The 19,275-nt window shown below is 43.4% G+C and overlaps 1 protein-coding gene across 2 annotated transcripts in view; it reads right to left on the bottom strand.

Annotated features, from left to right (window-relative positions):
* Positions 1-18,336, bottom strand: part of SLC4A8 (solute carrier family 4 member 8) — an 83,453-nt gene extending 65,117 nt beyond the window's left edge. For both annotated transcript variants that reach the window (XM_005570893.5, XM_015430939.4), the window contains exons 1-2: positions 18,110-18,336; positions 2,155-2,236 (exon numbers count right to left, since the gene is read on the bottom strand). In XM_005570893.5, the coding sequence (XP_005570950.3) occupies positions 2,155-2,236; positions 18,110-18,157 (130 nt within the window). In that variant the 5' untranslated portion in view covers positions 18,158-18,336. The remainder of the gene's footprint in view (positions 1-2,154; positions 2,237-18,109) is intronic.
* Between the last annotated feature and the right edge of the window lie 939 nt (positions 18,337-19,275).

The following is a 19,275-nucleotide window of genomic DNA, read 5'->3' as shown; positions in this document are numbered from 1 at the left end:
AAAAAGTCTGTGTACAAAGGACCATCTCCCAGCACACTATGCACTAGTAAGGCTATCATCATAGGAGGCTTTCTTTTTTAGCAAAGTAGAACATGCATAAAGAACAGATGATGTCATCTGGAGAAGCTGCTCCCACTGCCTGATCTCCATGGATGGAACCAGTTATTAAGATTCAAGAGAGCTTGTCCAGGTTTCTTATTCTACTCCCAAGTAGACAAGAGTGTTCATAAATGGTTACCTCCTTGCCGAGGGCAAAGGTCCAATGGTGCTTGCTATAGGACAACTAAACTGACAGCAACGTGGCCCCAAGATGCAACGAGAGGGTAGAGAGATCCCGGGATTATCAGAACAGAAGAAAAGGCAAGAGCAACATACAAAAATTTTATTTGATGGGGCAAGATACTGAGGTTGGGTGGTTAATGATAGTTACTGTCCTCCCTTGCAGGCTGTGTGGCAGAATGAAAAGAGCAGGATTCTCTCCCCAGCCTCACTTGCTATTAGGCTCGATGATCTTGAGCAGTTTCCTCATGTGTAAAATAGGGATAATGATACCTACCTGCCTGGGGTGCTATGAAGATGAAAAGGACAACTTGTATAAGGTGCCTAATCTAATGCCTAACATTCAATAAATGTTAGCCTTCCATTCCACACCCTTTCCTTCTCCCACTCCCTCCCAACTGCTGCAACTCACATTTTCTCTTCCATTTGGTCAAAATAACTTGGAAAACTTCACCTTGGTATACCCAAACACCACTGACCTCCACAGAGCCACCCACCATCAGTTCTCATGGTAACAGACCCAGAGGCTGAGTCAGCCTCTACAGCTTCCGTTCTCCCCATCAAAAGGACAAGTTTTCTCTGGAGGTTGTACAACTTTGATGAAAAAACTGTCACGGGAACAGGCAGTACAGAGAGAACATTTCACATGCTGTCTCAGGCATCAGAAAGTTGCTGTTTCATAGCCTTCAACATTGCAGGGATGCTGCAGAGATTTCACAAAGGCTTTTGAGCCAAATGTGGCTTCTCATTAAAGCTATACTGGACATGAGCCTTCCTCTAATGAAACTGAGCATCAACACTGATAATCAGAAAACCATGGCCAGGTGTGGGTCCAACTCCTAACACTCCTAACACACCAGCTAGTCCCCAAGGGAAGAAGGAAAGCAGGACACCACACAACGGTCATGTGGGGAGCCGGGGGTGAGGTGTAGAGAAAGGAAGAGCTGAAATAAGGTAAACTGGATAGAGTGGGTCATCCAAAATGCCTCTTCCTTCCTTTCCACTTCAGCTGGGCTTTTACATAACTTTGATGTTATGAACTCCAGAGTATGTCACAGGTGTGTTCCTGTTTTCCCTCTTGTTTAGATGAAAACACCAGGCAGAAATGGGTATAATTAGAATAGAAACAGTAAATTTTGGAAATGGGATAAAAATAGGGTTTTATAGCCAAACTGAGTTTTTTTTTTTTTTTTTTGAGACGGAGTCTCGCTGTGTCGCCCAGGCTGGAGTACAGTGGCCGGATCTCAGCTCACCGCAAGCCCCACCTCCCGGGTTTACGCCATTCTCCTGCCTCAGCCTCCCGAGTAGCTGGGACTACAGGCGCCCGCCACCTCGCCCGGCTAGTTTTTTGTATTTTTTAGTAGAGACGGGGTTTCACCGGGTTAGCCAGGATGGTCTCGATCTCCTGACCTCGTGATCCGCCCGTCTTGGCCTCCCAAAGTGCTGGGATTACAGGCTTGAGCCACCGCGCCTGGCCCAAACTGAGTTTTTAAAACTATTTGTATTTTATTTTCTCTTTAAGTTTTGTATATATTTGTATTTCCAGGCAGTTGTCAAGAATCAACGCACTGAATTGAGTACATCACATTCTCAAATAACATGTAATTTGTTAATATTTATATTGGAATTCACGGTGTTCAAAGCACTATCCCCTATGTGGGCAATTAGATCCTAATGATATCCCTATAAGGTAGTACAGGTATTAGTATCCCCACTTATATTTACCAGATGAGGAAATTGAGGCTAAAGGAAATCAAGTGATTTTTCCCCAAGGTCGTACAGCTAGTGAGAAAGAGTTAGGACACAGAGCCAGGTCTTCCCACACCAGGCTGCCCCTCACCAATTTCCCTGATTACACATCACAGCAGTTCTTACCTTCCAGCTCTTCTTTTTCATAGTGAATGTTGAGAATTGTACTGGTCCCACCCTGATCCACCACAGCTTCTTCATCTGGTCTCTGTTTAAACACAAATAAGTAGTCACAGTAATACACATACCTCATTGAAATATACAAATCTTGTGTATGCCAGATCCTTTTGAGATACTTATGGGGAAAATACAATGGTTTACATGCATTTTTACATCTGAACTTCACAATACCTTTTAGATGCAAATATGGCAGCCATTCTCTCTCTCATTTTATAAATGAGCAGACTGAGACTCAGAGAACATTAAGTAATGATGACGCAGGGTCACAAATGTCATAAAAGGCAGACCTAGGACTGAGCCTAGGTCTTTAAAAAAAAAAAAAGAGAGAGAGAGACTGGGTCAACCAGGCTATATTGCAGTGATACGATCATAGCTCACTGCAGCCTTGAACTCCTGGGCTCAAGCAATTCTCCTACCTCAGCCTCCAGAGCAGCTGGGATTACTAGGACATGTCATGAGCCCAGGTCTTGTGGCTGTAAAACTCATGCCTTTTCCACCTCCACACTCCATCTATACCTCTGTGTAACATGCTGGCATTTTGCAAGTGCTATGAAGCAGGTTGTCCCATTTGCTGTAGATTGGTCTCCTTGGCCTCTTTGCAGCATTTGAGCCTGTTTACCACACACTGTCCTTGAAATTCTCCATCCTGCTCCTCTTACCAGGCCTCCTCTGTCTCATCCTTAGGCCTTTTCTTCCTCTAACCGTAATTTCCAAGAAAGAGCTCTCTCTTCTTTGTTTTCCTTACTTGAGACTTACAATTTCAACTGCAATCTGAAACTGTGGTTCAGTAATTGATAAGCCACTAGGATGCCACACCTCAAGAACCATGTGTCTAAAACCCAACTAACTTTCCTTCCAAAACTAACACCCTGTGCTCATTTATTTATTCCTGCCAATGGCATCATCATTTATTAGCCCACAGGTGAAGTTTCAAAGTTACTTATTCATCCATTCCACATGTTTTGAGTGCCTACCATATGCCTTCAGGTAGCTAGTTCCCTTTTCTTACCAAGTCTTTCTTCCTTTGCAATTTCTCTAAAAAATTAATTTTCTTCTCTCATCCACTCTTCACTACATGCTCCAACCCTTTAAATCATATTAGGCTTTTTTTTTTTTTTTTTTTTAGTGGAACCACACCCACCTTCTTTACTTAGTGCTGCTCTCTCTTCCTGGAACTACCATTCTCTCCCTGTCACTCCCACCACCTGCCATCACCTTTGAGAATGATCAAAAAGATCATCCTCTCTTTGATCTCAGCCTCAACACACTTACGTAGAAGCCTTTCCTGATTACGCACCCCCACTTCCAAACTAAGCTAGGTTCCCCATTTATATACCCTCACAGCGCACTGCAATTCTCTTAGTAATAAAATGTCTTGGCCGGGTGTGGTGGCTCACACCTGTAATCCCAACACTTTGGGAGGCCAACGCAGGTGGATCACCTGAGGTCAGGAGTTCAAGACTGGCCTGACCAACATGGTGAAACCCCGTCTCTACTAAAAATAAGAAAATTATCTGGGTGTGGCGGTGCATGCCTATAGTCCCAGCTACTCAGGAGGCTGAGGCAGGAGAATCACTTGAACCGGAGAGGCAGAAGTTGCAGTGAGCTGATATCGCACCATTGTACTCCAGCATGAGTACAGAGTGAGACAGAGTGAGACTCTGTCTCAAAAAAAAAAAAAAGTCTCCTCTGTTCCTTGAGGAAGGAACTACATCCATCTTCCTCGCCACTGTATCCTAGCACCCAGCACAGACTTTTCACATAATAGGTGCTCAATAAATCTTTGTTAAAAGACCGAATACACAATTCTCAAAAGACAAACAAATAGTTAACAAATATATGAAAAAACGCTCAACGTCACTTATCATCAGGGAAATGCAAATCAAAACTACAATGAGGTATCATCTCACTCCAGTTAGGATGGCTATTATCAAAAAGACAAAATATAACAAATGCTGGCGAGAATGTGAAGAAGAAACAACCCTTATACACTGTTGGTGGGAATATAAACTAGTACAGCCACTGTGGAGAACAGTGGAGGTTCCTCAAAAAACTACAAATAGAACTACCATATAATCCAGTAATCTCACTACTAGGCATTTATCCAAAGGAAAGGAAATCACTACATTAAAGAGATATCTGCATCCCCATGTTTATCGCAGCATTATTCATAATAGCCAAGATACGAAATCATCCTAGGTGTCCAACAACAGATTAATGGATAAAGAAAATGTGGCATGGTCGGGCGCGGTGGCTCAAGCCTGTAATCCCAGCACTTTGGGAGGCCGAGGCAGGCGGATCACGAGGTCAGGAGATCGAGACCAGCCTGGCTAACACGGTGAAACCCCGTCTCTACTAAAAAAATACAAAAAAACTAGCCGGGCGAGGTGGCGGGCGCCTGCAGTCCCAGCTACTCGGGAGGCTGAGGCAGGAGAATGGCGTAAACCCGGGAGGCGGAGCTTGCAGTGGGCCGAGATCCGGCCACCGCACTCCAGCCTGGGCGACAGAGCAAGACTCCGTCTCAAAAAAAAAAAAAAAAAAAAAAGAAAATGTGGCATATATACACAATGGAATACTATTCAGCCATAAAAAGGATAAAATCCTGTCATTTGAGGCAATATGGATGGAACTGAAGGACATTATCTTAAGTGAAGCCAGCCAGGAACAGAAAGTTAAACACTGCATGTTCTCACTCATATGTGGAAGCTAAAAAAAGTTGATCTCATAGAAATAAGAAGTATAACAGAGAATATTAGAGACTGGGAAGGCAAGGGGGAAGAGGGTAGGGAGAGATTTGCTAAAGGATAAAAAATTACAACTGTATAGGAAGAGTAAGTTCTAGTGTTCTATACTACAGTAGGATGACTATAATATAGAGTTTCAAACAGCTAGAAGGAAGATATTGAGTAACCTCAACACAAAGAAATAATAAATGTTTTAAATGATAGATATGCTAATTACTCTGATCTGATCACTATACATTAAATGTATTGAAACATCACTATGCACCCCAATGAATATCTACAATATTACTTAAATATTACTTGTCAATTTCAAAATAAAATTTAAACGTTTTAAAAGAATGAATATAATGGCACCTATCCTATCAATACCCTGAATCACAAGACCCTGAATTATTTCAAAAAAACTCTTAGCTGATTTCCCTGGCAATCTATTTCCCTTCTCAAACCTGCAACTCCAGCCAAGCTGACTGATCCCGAGAACACTGTGCACATTCCCACCTTCATGCCTTTGCTCATATTGTCAGGTCATCTAGTCATCTAACATCCCACTTCCCCAAACTCTCCAGCACATTAAATCCCCACCTCTCCTGTATTAGTCCGTTTACGTTGCTATAACGGAATACCTGAGACTGGGTAATTTATTAAGAAAATAGGTTTATCTTGGCTCACAGTTCTGCAGGTTGTACAGGAAGTGTGGTGCTAGCATCTGCTTCTGGTGAGAGAGTCAGGAAGCTCACAATCATGGCAGAAGGCAAAAGGGAAGCTGGCATATAACATGGAAAGACAGGGGACAAGAGAGAGGGGAGGGCCCAGACTTTTAAACAACCAGATCTTGTGTGAACTCAGAGCAAGAACTCATTCATTACTGTGAGGATGGCACCAAGACATTCATGAGGCATCTAACCCCATGACTCAAACATCTCCCACCAGACCCCGTCTCCAACATTGGGGGATTACATTTTAACATATTTGGTGGGGACAAATAGCCAAACAATATCACCTTCCTTCTGGAACCCCCTCAAGTTTCCAGCTTACTGTTCCAAAGTTACTATTTTGTAGTTATCATCTATGCTCCCAAATAAGACAACTCTGAACATAAGGCAATCCATTTTCCCAATGGGAAGATTCAAATACAGTTTTTGAGGCCAACTGGAATAAACAAATTTTTAGGGAAGTAAATAAAATAGTCTAATATCTACTTAGGATATTTTATTTATTAAATTAACTTTATAGACACTTAAAATTATATATTATTACTACCATGGAAAAATGGAGACTCCACAATATAACGTTAAGTTTAAAAAGCAAGATGGAGAAAACTGTATGATTTGCTACCTTTTATCTAAGAAAGGGTGTTGGAACATAAGTGTTTGCTTACATTTTAAAACAAATAGGCCGACCACGGCGGCTCATGCCTATAATCTCAGCACTCTGGGAGCCCAAGGCAGGTGGATCACTTGAGGTCAGGAGTTCAAGACCAGCCTTGCCAACACGGTGAAACCCCATCTCTACTAAAAATACAAAAATTAGCCAGGTATGGTGGTGCACACCTATAATCCCAGCTACTTGGGAGGCTAAGGCAGGAGAATCGCTTGAACCTAGGAGGCAGAGGTTGCAGTGAGCCAAGATTACGCCACTGCACTCCAGCCTGGATGACAGCGCGAGACTCCATCTCAAATAAATAAATAAATAAATAAATAACAAATAAAAGAAGAAAAAGTCACAAAAGATTTTTTTACATAGTTACCTAGAGAGGAAGGAGAGAATAAGATGCAAGAGACAAAGATAGAAGCTAGACTTTTTTGAATATGCCTTATTTTGTAAATAATTTACATAACGTAAAATTAAAATTTTTAAAGTAATTCCCCAAAATCAAAAACAAAATGAAAACAAAGGTCAAATTGATAGTGTAAATTCCAAGAGAAATTAATCTAAGTAACATTAAAACATAATAAACTGACTGAACATCCTTAGTGGCATATACTCGAAGGACAAAGAAGAATTTTAAAAGATCTCAAACTGCTTTTGGTTATCTTATTTTTGGTTGTAGTGCTGGTGTTGGTATTCTGAGGCTTGTTGTGTGTTGTGAGATAAAACAAACAAGTAGCTATGTGAACTTATTCTGTCACTCCCAAGGCGGCTGAGGACTGGGATTCTTGGCAAGGGAGAAAGGAGATACAGTTTTAAGACAAAAGGTAAATAAGAGCCATGCAGTCCTAAATTTGAATTGGAAGTATCAACAATAATATATAATGTGTTTTTATTTTTAATGTTTTTAAATTTACAAATTTATATTTTCTAGCTCTGCTCACTCAAAGGCTTAGAAAAAAATGATCAATCAGTAGCAATGAGTATAATTAGTACCTACATTATAGTCTCTTAAAATACCATTTTGTAATAAAAGGAATCAGAGCTCCTTGGAGAAATGGTTGGTCATAGGTCCCAGCCAGGAAATGTACAAGGTAAATCTAAAACATCTTATTATGTTAGATACTAAGGAAGCACTCAAAGACAACTAGGGTTGTGTCCTAAGGACTCAGGAGCCAATTTAAAGGGGTCTCTTGCCAAAAAATAGGACAATTTGAGCATCAATAGGGTAATGTCTACAACAGATTGACCATGTCAATATGTTAAGATTGATGAGTTCACTTCACAAGGTCACTTTTATTTTATTTGTTTATTTATTTATTTATTTTTAAAATAGAGAGGTGGCAGAGTTGGGGGGTCTCACTATGTTGCCCAGGCTGGTCTCAAACTCCTAAGCTCAAGTGATCTTCCTTCCTCAGCCTCCCAAAGTGCTAGGATTACAGGTGTGAGCCACCACACCTGGCCTCACACGGTCACTTTTAAAATTAACTAATTGGTCACATTTGGAGGATAGCACTAATGAACCAACTCATTACTTTGAAAACTGGCAAATAATTTATCTGGCGTTTCCTAGATAAACTGTACCATAGAGTGGTACCACAGAGTAGATGAGAGAAGCTTCTCATTATGGAAGAGAATACATGAAAAGGGAATGATGGAACAAAACCATTTTGCAATCCCTAACGGATTGCACTGATTTTCAACAGCCACTAACATCACAAAGAAGAGACAATCAGACATTGTATGCCTCCTAATGAGAGACCATATCACCACCCATGAGGTAATCTTACCAATTAAATTGTCCCTGAATCTGATCAAGCCTCTAAATCCAAATACCAGTTTACTGAAAGTACAATAAAACACAGTTCCTTGAAAAACAACACCATGGGAATACAATCAGCAAAATCCAGACTGTGTCCCCTCAAAAGTTCTAGAAGGATGGGTACTGTGTCTTATATTCATCAATATCTACCCAGCACCCAGTACAATGTCCAGCACATGGTAAGTATCCCATACATTTCAATGAATGTTTATTAGTTTTATAAACTCTTTGATAATTGATCAGATGTTTTCTCATAAAACTATATATATAAATAATTATATATATGAATAATTATTCATGTTGGCTCCCCTACTGGTTTTTAATATCCAGAGGATAGGAATCAATTAATTATAATACTTGGTACTATCTTCAGACACCTGACATAGCAGAGAACACAGTGGGAATCCAGAGGAACAGAGGGAGGGAGGGTAGGAGAGATGATTGATTTCTTTAAAATTGTAACTGCAAAATATAAAGAGCAAGGTCAATCATCTGAAAAATTCAGATTGAAAAACTTTCTTGTTTTTAGTTTCCTTAATTTAGATTGGTTAACCACAGCCTAAATTCACTGAATAATTGTTCATCCATTTTCTTTGTCTTGCCAAAGAAAACAGAGCCACTGTCAATAACCATTAGCGAAAGCATTTGAAAGGTCAGGCTTGAATGTGAATGTGTGGACTTTGTTTGAATCCTGGTTCAAATAAAGCAAGTATTTAAAAAAAAAAAAAAAAAACTACAAAGTACTCGCATAAATGTAAACAACTAAATGAAAATTTGATTATATTAGGAAACTATTTTTTCAGTATAATAATCTTGTGTTATGGCAGTTATGTCGTTTTTTAAAAGAGTCTTTAATCTTTAGGGCTACACACTGAAATTTTTACTCATGAAATAATATGTCTGAGATTTGGAGAATAGATGAACATAGATGAAACAAGATTGTGTGGCCAGGCTCTGTGACTGATGCCTATAACCCCAGAGCTTTGGAAGCTGAGGTGGGAGGATCGCTTGAGGCTAGGAGTTCGAGACCAGCCTGGGTAACATAGTGAAACCTCGTCCCTACAACAAATTCAGAAATTAGCTGGGTGTGGTGGTATGGGCCTGTAGTCCCAGCTACTCTGGAGGCTCAGGTGGAAGAATTGCTTGAGCCCAGGAGTTGGAGGCTCTAATGAGCTGTGTTTGCACCACTGAACTCCAGCATGGCCAACAGAGCAAGACCCTGTCTCAAAAAAAAAAAACCAGATGGTGTGTTCATTGTTGAAGCCAAGTCATGGGTACATGATGACCCACTATGCAAAAATCTCTCTACTTTGCTATATGCTTGAAATGATCCATAAATTTCAGGCACATACAGAGTGTGTTTGAAATCATTAAAAATGAAAAGAAAGGAACATCAGGTCTCTTTGGTCTGTGCTTGCTGCAGATTTCTCACAAATTAGCTATTATTTCCTCTGATACTATCATTTATTTATGGCAAAAAAGATCTCTCAATTGTGGTCCATGGATTTCTAGGGTGCTTGTAAATGGGCTTCAGAGGATCTGTGGGAATATGTGTGAATGTGCACTTTTCCTGGGAGAGGGTCCATAACTTTCATCAGATTCTCAAAGGGGCTTGTGACTCAGAAAAGATTAGAATCATGAGAAACACATTATATAAGCTTAGGAGAGAAGGGAAAGGAAAGGAGAGATGAGAGGAGGGGAGGGAAGGGGAGGGGAGGGGAGGGAAGGGGAGGGGAGGGGAGGGGGACGGAAAAAACCCTATTTCTGAGTATCTTCTTTTCTGAACTTCCTCTTAGTTCACTGATAATGACCCACTACGTAAATGTGAATTGACTTGAGTGCCTACCTCAAGGACTAGATAGATAAAAAGAACTAAGAGGGTTAAATACATATTAAAATGCTGAAATTGCAAAGCAAGCCTTGAGAGAGAAAGCATTGTTATGAGCCTTGAAAAATGAATGAATTATAACTGAGTAGCAGACCAGATTCTCACTTACAGTAAATGGAAATTAAAAGGCACGGGCAGAGCTAAGTCTTACATAATGGCCCCAGCTCCTGGAAGCAGCCACAGAGGTTACAGGGGACAGGGAAGGTGGGGAGCAGAGCCCACCTCAAGCTCTCTCTCTAACACACTTCCCCTGAGGCTCCTCTCTAGACCTGCGTGGTGGTGGACCTGCCCAAATGAATCCCACCTCCTTTCCTGCAGTAGGTCTCAGACTTTTTACCTCAAAGAACCCTTTCATCTTTTTCAGTGTTTTCAGAGAGTATATACAATACCATTCTACTTCACTCCCACCGCTAACCCTGCCAAGAGCCCCCCCAAAAAAGTCAAGTGTTTATTGAGTTCTAATACATTCAACTATTTAAAAATCAACAAATATAGATATGATTTCCAGGGTTTGTTGGTTTGTTTTGAGACAGAGTCTTGCTCTGTCACCAGGCTGGAGAGTGCAGAGGTGCCATCTCAGCTCACTGCAACCTCCGTCTCCCGGGTTCAAGTAATTGTCCTGCTTCAGCAGCACGAGTAGCAAAAGTGCTGGTATTACAGGTGTGAGCCACCACACCCAGCCATTTCCAGGGTTTCTAATCAGCAAACCAAGGTAATACACTTATATACCTCACATTGTGTTTTACATATATTGCCTCACTTAATTCTCAAAACAGTTCTAAATCAAGGCTAAGATCTCACAAAAGCTAAGTGGGATAAGAACTCTAATCAAGTCTGTGTTCCTTACTAACATTAGTAAGTCAGTATGCTAAGACTGCCAAAAGCAAAGAACCTGGCCATTTAGTCAGAGGGACTAATCAGGGATTAATGCCCACAGTTAAGAATAGCTTAAGATCCACATTATTACTTTCTTAAATCGTTAGTGCTCCAGAATCCTGCACCCCAAACTGCCCTTTACTGACCAGACCTCCAATAGTTCTTCATCTCCTTATTCACTTCCATCCTCCTCTTTATCCAGCAGAGCCTCAGAATGCTGGCCCTTTGGAGAGCCCATCACCAAATCTAACCCATGGGTCCCCAACTCTCCAATGCCCTCAAATACTTTCTCACTGAATGAAAACACCCTATAGAAAAAAAAAAATCCACGAGGACTCATGCAGCTATTCTAGACTTCCTCTTCTCAGTGGCCATGAGCTCGTGAATACCCATGAGCTTCCCATTCTAACTGTTCAGCAGCCTGCCAGAGGCTTAAAATTCCAAAACAGCTCTGGTTTCTCAGTGATTCTTTTGCTGAACCCCACTTGGAGTCACTCCTGTTCAGTATAGATTACTAGATAGTACACTGTGATAGAGAGATTAATAGTCCTCTAAAGAGATGCACATCCTAATCCCTAGAGTTTGTGAATATGTTGCCTTATAATGGCAAAGAGGAATTAAGTTTGCAGACGGAGGTAAGGTTGCTAATCAGCTGATCTTACAATAAGGAGATCCTCCTAAATTATGAAAACCATTATATAATCTCAATGTAATAATAAGGATCCTTAACGTGAAAGAGAGAGACGGAAGACTAGAGTCAGAGAAAAATCTGATGACAAAAGTAGGTTCTGAGAGATGCTATGTTTCTGGCTTTGGAGATGGAGGAAGGGAACTATGAGCCAAGGAATGCAGGCAGTCTCTAGAAGATGGCAAAGGCAAGGAAACATATTCTCTCCTAGAACTTCCAGAAAGAAACAGTCCCACCAACACTTTGATTTTAGTCCAGTGAGACCTGTATCAGATTTCCGAACTATAGAAGTGTTAGATGATAAATTTGTGTTTTTTAAGCCACCAAATATGTGGTAATTTGTTATGGCAGAAATTGAAAACCAATACATATATTATGACTTCCTGACTACCAAGACCAGGATCAGTAAACTTCTTACTACCTATGGGAGACAACCAACCTCTCCATTATCTAAGATCTGTTGCTGTTACCTGGCAGCAGATTTAGAATAGACATGATTGCTTTTCTGTGTCCTGATTACTACCATGACCCTGTCTACCCTTGCCAAAGCAAACCATGAGCTAAGACAATTACCTACAAATTTTGAAGGAAGTAAATTTGCAGTCTGAATTGTCCCCAATTCTCTGCTCAAGTCTCTGCTTGGCAAGTCTGCCCACATCTCTCCTACTGAAGCTCCCCAGCAGATCTGGGAAAACCAGATAAAAAGAATGCCCACAGGTTCCCCAATTCTCACATATGGAAAGAATACCTAGTATGTGTGAGGAGAGGGTGGAGGGGTATGTGCAACGTAGTGAGAAGAGAAACTGCTATCTACAGTTGATATTTTTATTCAATAATATGAGCAAATATTTACTGATTGCTTACCATAAACTGACTATAACCCGCAGAAAAGTTGACCCACTCCCTACAGAGCCATTCATTCATTCGCTCAGCAAATATTTACTGAGCTCCAACATGTGCCACAGTCACTGGGCACTAGAATCCAGGTCTCCTTCAGAACTCTTGTCTTAGAGCTTTTTCAGGTTCATCATAAGACATGGGGTGTAACTCTACTCCCATCAGCCATGTTTCTCAATTATCACCCATTTACCAGGGGTTATTATTCTGAAGATTTCTGCAAAATTTTCCATTCTGAGTGGACCTGATCCACATAAATTGCCCAAATTCACATGCTTCCCCATCTACCACTTTCACCCTCCCTGAACTTTCCTTCAGTCCCCAGCACCACTTGGCTCAAGGGTTCCAACCTCACCAGTTTTCTCTTTCAACACCTCCTTCTGCTTGTTCTGAAAGTGCTTATCAGGAGAACTGTGAAGCTACCAGGTGTCCCCAGTTCCAGTCCAAAGTAGGGGCTTTCCTTAAAGCTTTCTGACTTCCTTCCTCTATTACTACTCCCTATTAAAAGCTCATTGACTCTTAAAATTTCAATAACAGGCTGAGCGTGGTGGTGATGCCTATAATCCCAGCACTTCAGGAGGCCAACGGGCGAGGATCGCTTGAGAACAGGGATTCAAGACCAGCCTGGACAACATAGTGAGACTCTGTCTCTATAAAAATTAAAATTAAAAAAAAAAAAAGCTGGGCATAGTGGTTCATGTCTGTAGTTTCAATTACTAGGGAGCCTGAGGTGGAAGGATCACTTGAGCCCAGGAGGTCAAGGCTGCAGTGAGCTGAGATCATGCCACTGCACTCCAGCCTGGACAACAAAGTAAGACCCTGTCTCAAAAATAAATAAAAATTTCATAACCACGTTCAGAGATCTCATCGAAATGACGACTAATGTAGGTCTTCATTAACTCATCCTGAATTACACCAATGGCCTCCTAGCTGGCCTCCCTTGTTGCAGTCTCTTCCCATCCTGTCTTCCCAAACACTTAGTTAGTGCTTATTCAGGGCCAGGTACTGATACAGGCATCAAAGACACAACCACAGTAACGCACAGTGACTAAGGGCACATCCTTTGGAGAGACGCAGTCCTGGGTCTGGCAGGGCCACAAGCAACTCCGGCACTTAGAATTACTTAACCTCTCTATGCCGGGCCAGGTGGCTCATGCCTATAATCCCAGCACTTTGGGAGGTCAAGGCAGGTGGATCACCTGAGGTCAGGAGTTTGAGACCAGCCTGGCCAACACGGTGAAACCCCGTCTCTACCAAAAATACAAAAAATTAGCCAAGGGTGGTGGCAGGCACCTGTAATCCCAGCTACTCGAGAGGCTGAGGCAGGAGAATCGCTTGAACCTGGGAGGTGGAGGGTGCAGTGAACTGAGATTGTGCCACTGCACTCCAGCCTGGGTAACAAGAGTGAAATTCCATCTCAAAAAAAAAAAAAATTAAAAAAAAGAATTACTTAACCTCTCTATTATCTTTGCTTTCTCATTTGGAAAAGATAATAAAGTTGCATAATTCTCAGGGTTAAAGAGAGCATTAAGTGAGATAATGCATGGAAAACACTTAGCATAGTGCCCAGCACAAGGCAAGCACTCAATAAAAGTTAACAGTGACAGTAAATGGAGCTGTCAGGTGAGCAGCAGAGATGAATATGTATATTCCACAAGTAAGGGTTCGTGGAAGATAGCACTTGGTAGGTGTTGTGAGCAGAGGGAGTGAGTGACGAATATAATATAATGATATGGAGCCAGACCTTGAAGGTTAAAATGGAATATTCTAGGTGGAGAGGAGGGGAAAGATTTTCCAGCTTCAATGCCTGAGCAAAGACACAACACAGAGGGAAGAGACATTGTGTAATGAAGTAATGGCCATCTGTCACTCTGTGCCAATCCTGACTAGACCTTGAGCTCCTTAAGGGGAGGCATCTGGCTTTGGATACGGGAGAGCTGCTCATTCACATATGCAATTGAGCACCAATTTTATACCAGGCACTGTGCTAGGTGACCAGATTTTCTGCTTGTCCCCTGCCCTCAAGAAGCTTCTAACTGAGATCATAATAAACAAGAAACCGGCCGGGCGAGGTGGCTCAAGCCTGTAATCCCAGCACTTTGGGAGGCCGAGACGGGCGGATCATGAGGTCAGGAGATCGAGACCAGCCTGGCTAACACGGTGAAACCCCGTCTCTACTAAAAAAATACAAAAAACTAGCCGGGCGAGGTGGCGGGCGCCTGTAGTCCCAGCTACTCGGGAGGCTGAGGCAGGAGAATGGCGTAGACCCGGGAGGCGGAGCTTGCAGTGAGCTAAGATCCGGCCACTGCACTCCAGCCTGGGCGACAGAGCGAGACTCCGTCTCAAAAAAATAAATAAATAAATAAATAAACAAACAAACAAACAAGAAACCAAAAGAAGAACAGTTCAGTTGTTATAACAAGTCATATGTTATAAGAAAATAAAACAGGATCATCTTAAAGAGAGTGACTGGGATGAAGGTTCAGAGAAAGCCACTCTGAGGAAGTGATACTCCAGTTGAATCATGAGAGGACCTGGGTAAAACAGCATCCTGGGCAGAGGGAATGACAGGAACAAAGGTCCTGAAGTATGCAAGACTCACTATATTGAAGAAACAGAAAGCCAGAGGAGGTGCAAGAAAGAGAGTGGAGGAGAGGCAGTCCTGGGAGGGTGGACTAGAGCCTGATTGTATTCAGGCTTGGTAGGCCATGATAAAGAGTTTGGATTTTATTCTAAAATGCACCAGGAAGCCACTGAAGGGTTTCAAGATAAGATGTGACATGATCTGATTTGTGTTTTTAAAAGCTCCCTGCGGCTGCCATGTGGAGAGTAGTCTTATAGAATGGCAAGAAAGAAAGCAGAGGGAACTGTTAGAAGGCTAGGGCAGTAGCTCACATCTTTGAAAACAGCACAGCCTTATGATATTTAGAGGTGATGTCTGGAACCTCTCCATTTACATCAAGTTACACAATCTGCTCACTTTACAAGGCCCATCTCCACACAGCCTAATTGGCACACAGAAGGTTTAACTGGTCATTGCCAATCAGTTGACTGTCTCTCCCGCAAGTCATCCCCATCTCCCTTCCTCCTTCTACCCTCATTCTCTTTTCCTCCCTATCTCTCAAGTTCCCATTTGTCTATATTACGTGACTCCAGCCTTCATGAGGTCCTACTGTTCCCATTGTATTCCTTTTCTTCTCCTCACCCTACCACCCATGAAAGTTTCACAAACTAGATATAAAGGAGATATTTTCTATCCTACTCCAGATCTATCCTACTCACAGAACACTAACAGAAACCTAAGGATCATGATGCCCTCAATAATACAACCTGTTAACATTGGGCATGTTAAGGACACTGTATCCTCACATCCGTTCCAACCTATTCTCCCCACTGCAGCCAAAGAAATCTTTCAATAGGAAAATCTGGGCGGGGCGCGGTGGCTCACACCTGTAATCCCAGCACTTTGGGAGGCCGAGGCGGGCAGATCACGAGGTCAGGAGATCGAGACCATCCTGGCTAACACAGTGAAACCCCGTCTCTACTAAAAATACGAAAAATTAGCTGGGCGTGGTGGTGGGCATCTGTAGTCCCTACTACTCAGGAGGCTGAGGCAGGAGAATAGCGTGAACCTGGGAGACAGAGCTTGCAGTGAGTGGAGATCACGCCACTGCACTCCAGCCTGGGTGACAGAGCAAGACTGTCTCAAAAAAAAAAAAAAAAAAAGAAAGGAAAAAAAAAAGAAAATCTTTTCATGATCTCATTTGCTCTCTCCTGCCCTCTTTCTCCTGGTTAGGAGAGACCCCCTCTCTTCCCTTTCCCCTCTACTTAAACCCCTTCAGTGGCTTCCCCTTGTTCCTCAGATAAATGTCAACTTCCTCAGCATGGGCTCCAAATGGCCCTGTGTGCTATTACCCCAGAACACACCTCACATACCATTCCCCTCATTGCTCCTTGTTGCTCCACCACACTGGCCTTATCTAAGGTCTCTAACCAGGTGTGTCCCCCTCTGCCACAGTTCTTTTGTGTAGCTGTTCTCTTTGCCTCTCAGGCCCTGTGATCCCCCTCTTCCCTCAGTTAACATTTATTCATCCTTTAGCTCTTTGCCCAGATTTTCTTCCTTAGCAAATCTCTGAGACCATGGCTGGAACCACTGTTATACACGCTTATGGTACTGTCTATTTTTCTTCAAAGCATTTATCACAGTTTATAACATTTATTTGTGTGATATTTGATTAAAAATAGTACCTCTCCCCTCCCCCACTAGATGATACGCTGCAGGAGGGCAAGAACATTACCTATTTTTTCTTACCATTGTATCCCAAAGATTGAATACATTTAATAGGCTTTAAGGGGGTTAGATATGGATTTTCCAAAATCTTAGATATTCTTTTCTGACAGAGCAAGGAAATAAGAATGTATCTTCTATTAATAGTAACAAACTATTAACCAGGAAGAAGAGGAGAGAGTCAGTGTCTGATACTCATTCTGTTGCAAACTCAGGATATTTCCCCTGTCTCCTCTGGGAAAACATCCCTGAGGTCAACATGGCACTTGTTTCCAAGATGTGTCATCCTTCCTGAGATGGCCCATTACCGTCTTCAGAGCCCTCCACTTCAGACTTGCCTCCTCTTCCAGCCCTCTTTCCAAAGCAGAAACCAAACCATCTGATTGCACAGGAAACGGGGAGTGAGAATTCAATGGGCTGCAACTCATTAACTGAGTGTCACATAATAAACATTACTCCACAAAGCCCTTTCACAAACAGCACTTCGTCTCATCCTCAAAACAACCCTGTGAAGCAAGCAAAGCAGACATAACTATTCCCATTTTAATAGTTGGGGAAACTGAGGTTCAAAGAGGCAAGTGACTTACTCAAGGTCACAAAGTCTGTGTGAGGCAGAGGTAGGATTTCAACCTACAGACTCTAACACTTAGTCCAATGCTTTTCCTTACGTTAGCCGCCCCAACAGTTCTAATACCAGTTACTTAACCTTGGTTTTCTCATTCCCTTAAATAAGCACCTGTTCCTGACCCCTCCACACATCCTCAGCCCAGTTTGCAGTCCCTACCCAGAAGTTTTCAAGTGTCTGTGCAATGGGGCAGAGGGAGTCACAAACCGGGTCACCCTATCGGGGATTAGTCCCAGTCTCCACAGTCTTTTCCGGCTTTTCCTCTGAACCACTGGGGAACCAAAAACCCCCAGAAATAAAAACACAAAGAGAAGACGTGCCCCACCAGAGCAAGGTCCCTGGCTACCCTTTCTGCCCACGTTAGGGCAGGACAACTCGAGGCCAGACGCCGGCCCCTTCCAACGGAAAGACGCTAGGAGAACAAGAGGTCGCAGCCCGCCGGCTGTCAGGGCTCCTGGGCGGGCGGCGCAATGCATGCGGCAGAGATGGGCCAGCTCCCAGGTTCGGCCCAAGGTCACTCTCTTGCAGCCCCGGCCCGGTCCCCAACCGCCCGGAGCGCCCCCTGGTGTCCCGGGCTGGCCTCCCCTCGCCCTCAGGGAGCGGCCTGGGAAGCCTGGGCTCGGGGACAGAAGGAAGGAGGGTGGGTAGAGGATGAGGAGGCTGCGCCCCGGGGAGGAGCGGGAGGCGCGGGAGGCGGGGCCCTACCTGATAGCTGAGGACGCCGTCCGGCTCGTTACTCCCGGCGGCCGGCATGGCGGAACCGAACTAGGTCTCACCCGCGGGCTCCAGGCCGAGCGTCAGCAGCCCGCGCCCTCTCGTCAGGTCTGAGCAGATCACTCGAACGGCGACCCCTACCCCGGAGCCAACGGTCAACCATCAACCGCCGCCGCCTCCATAGCCACCGGCCCGCGAGGCATCCGCCGCAACCAATCAGCGAGCGGCCTGCGCAGCCAATCAGGGCGCGGAGCACGAGAGGACGCTGTCCGGCGGTACCCTGGGCTACCGCGGGGAGGGGGAGGAGCCGGGGAGCCAACCGCTCCAGGGCCCGGTTGCCTTGGAAACCGCCTCCCTCCCTTCAGAGGCCTCTGGGCGTGAAGGTCCTTCCAACTGCTTGCTAGAAAATCTCTGCTTCTATTTGCAGCTGCACCTGACCCTTGAAAACTGCGAAAGTGTCGGTTTTGCCTATTCTGATTTCATTCCTTGGGAGATGATGTTTAAATTCCGGGGAAACATCCTTCGCGATTGCAGGAGGAAGTAATTGCGGATGAGGGGAGAGGGCCTTCTAAAATTAATTGTTTCTCCTTGAGCTAATGGCCAGATTAAAGAGCATTAAAGTGAAGAAGGCAGGCAGTGTCAGGCCCCCTCACAGACTCACTATGACTTAGGTCTTCTTCTTGAGTCTCAAGTCAGAAGCAAAAAACACAGGGTTGAGCTGAGAATGACTGTTGAAGCAATTCTACAAAAAGGCTTCCAACTTTTCCAGGAAATGATCTAAGGCAAATTATTATTTAACAACAGAACTACTGACCTAACGCAACGTTAGAATATAATGAATAATGCATTCAATTTGGTTTGGATTTATTAGAAAAGAGAGGCTGGCTAAACTCAAAGCAACCCTCTCGCCTCAAGAAAAAGAAAGGTACCTTTTGGGGTTTTTGGGTTTGTTTGTTTTTTGAGACAAAGTTTCACTCTTGTTGACCAGGCTGGTGGTGTGCAATGGCATGTTCTTGGCTCACTGCAACTTCCGCCTCTCCAGTTCAAGCTATTCTTCTGCCTCAGCCTCCTGAGTAACTGGGATTACAGGTGCCTGCCACCACGCCTGGGTGATTTTTTTGTATTTTTAGTAGAGATGGGGTTTCACCATGTTGGCC

The sequence above is a fragment of the Macaca fascicularis genome, chromosome 11 (genome assembly GCF_037993035.2).
Source record: "Macaca fascicularis isolate 582-1 chromosome 11, T2T-MFA8v1.1".
Lineage (NCBI taxonomy): Eukaryota > Metazoa > Chordata > Mammalia > Primates > Cercopithecidae > Macaca > Macaca fascicularis.
The sequence above is the reverse complement of the archived record's forward strand: the minus strand, read 5'-3'. Positions and strand labels throughout refer to the sequence as shown.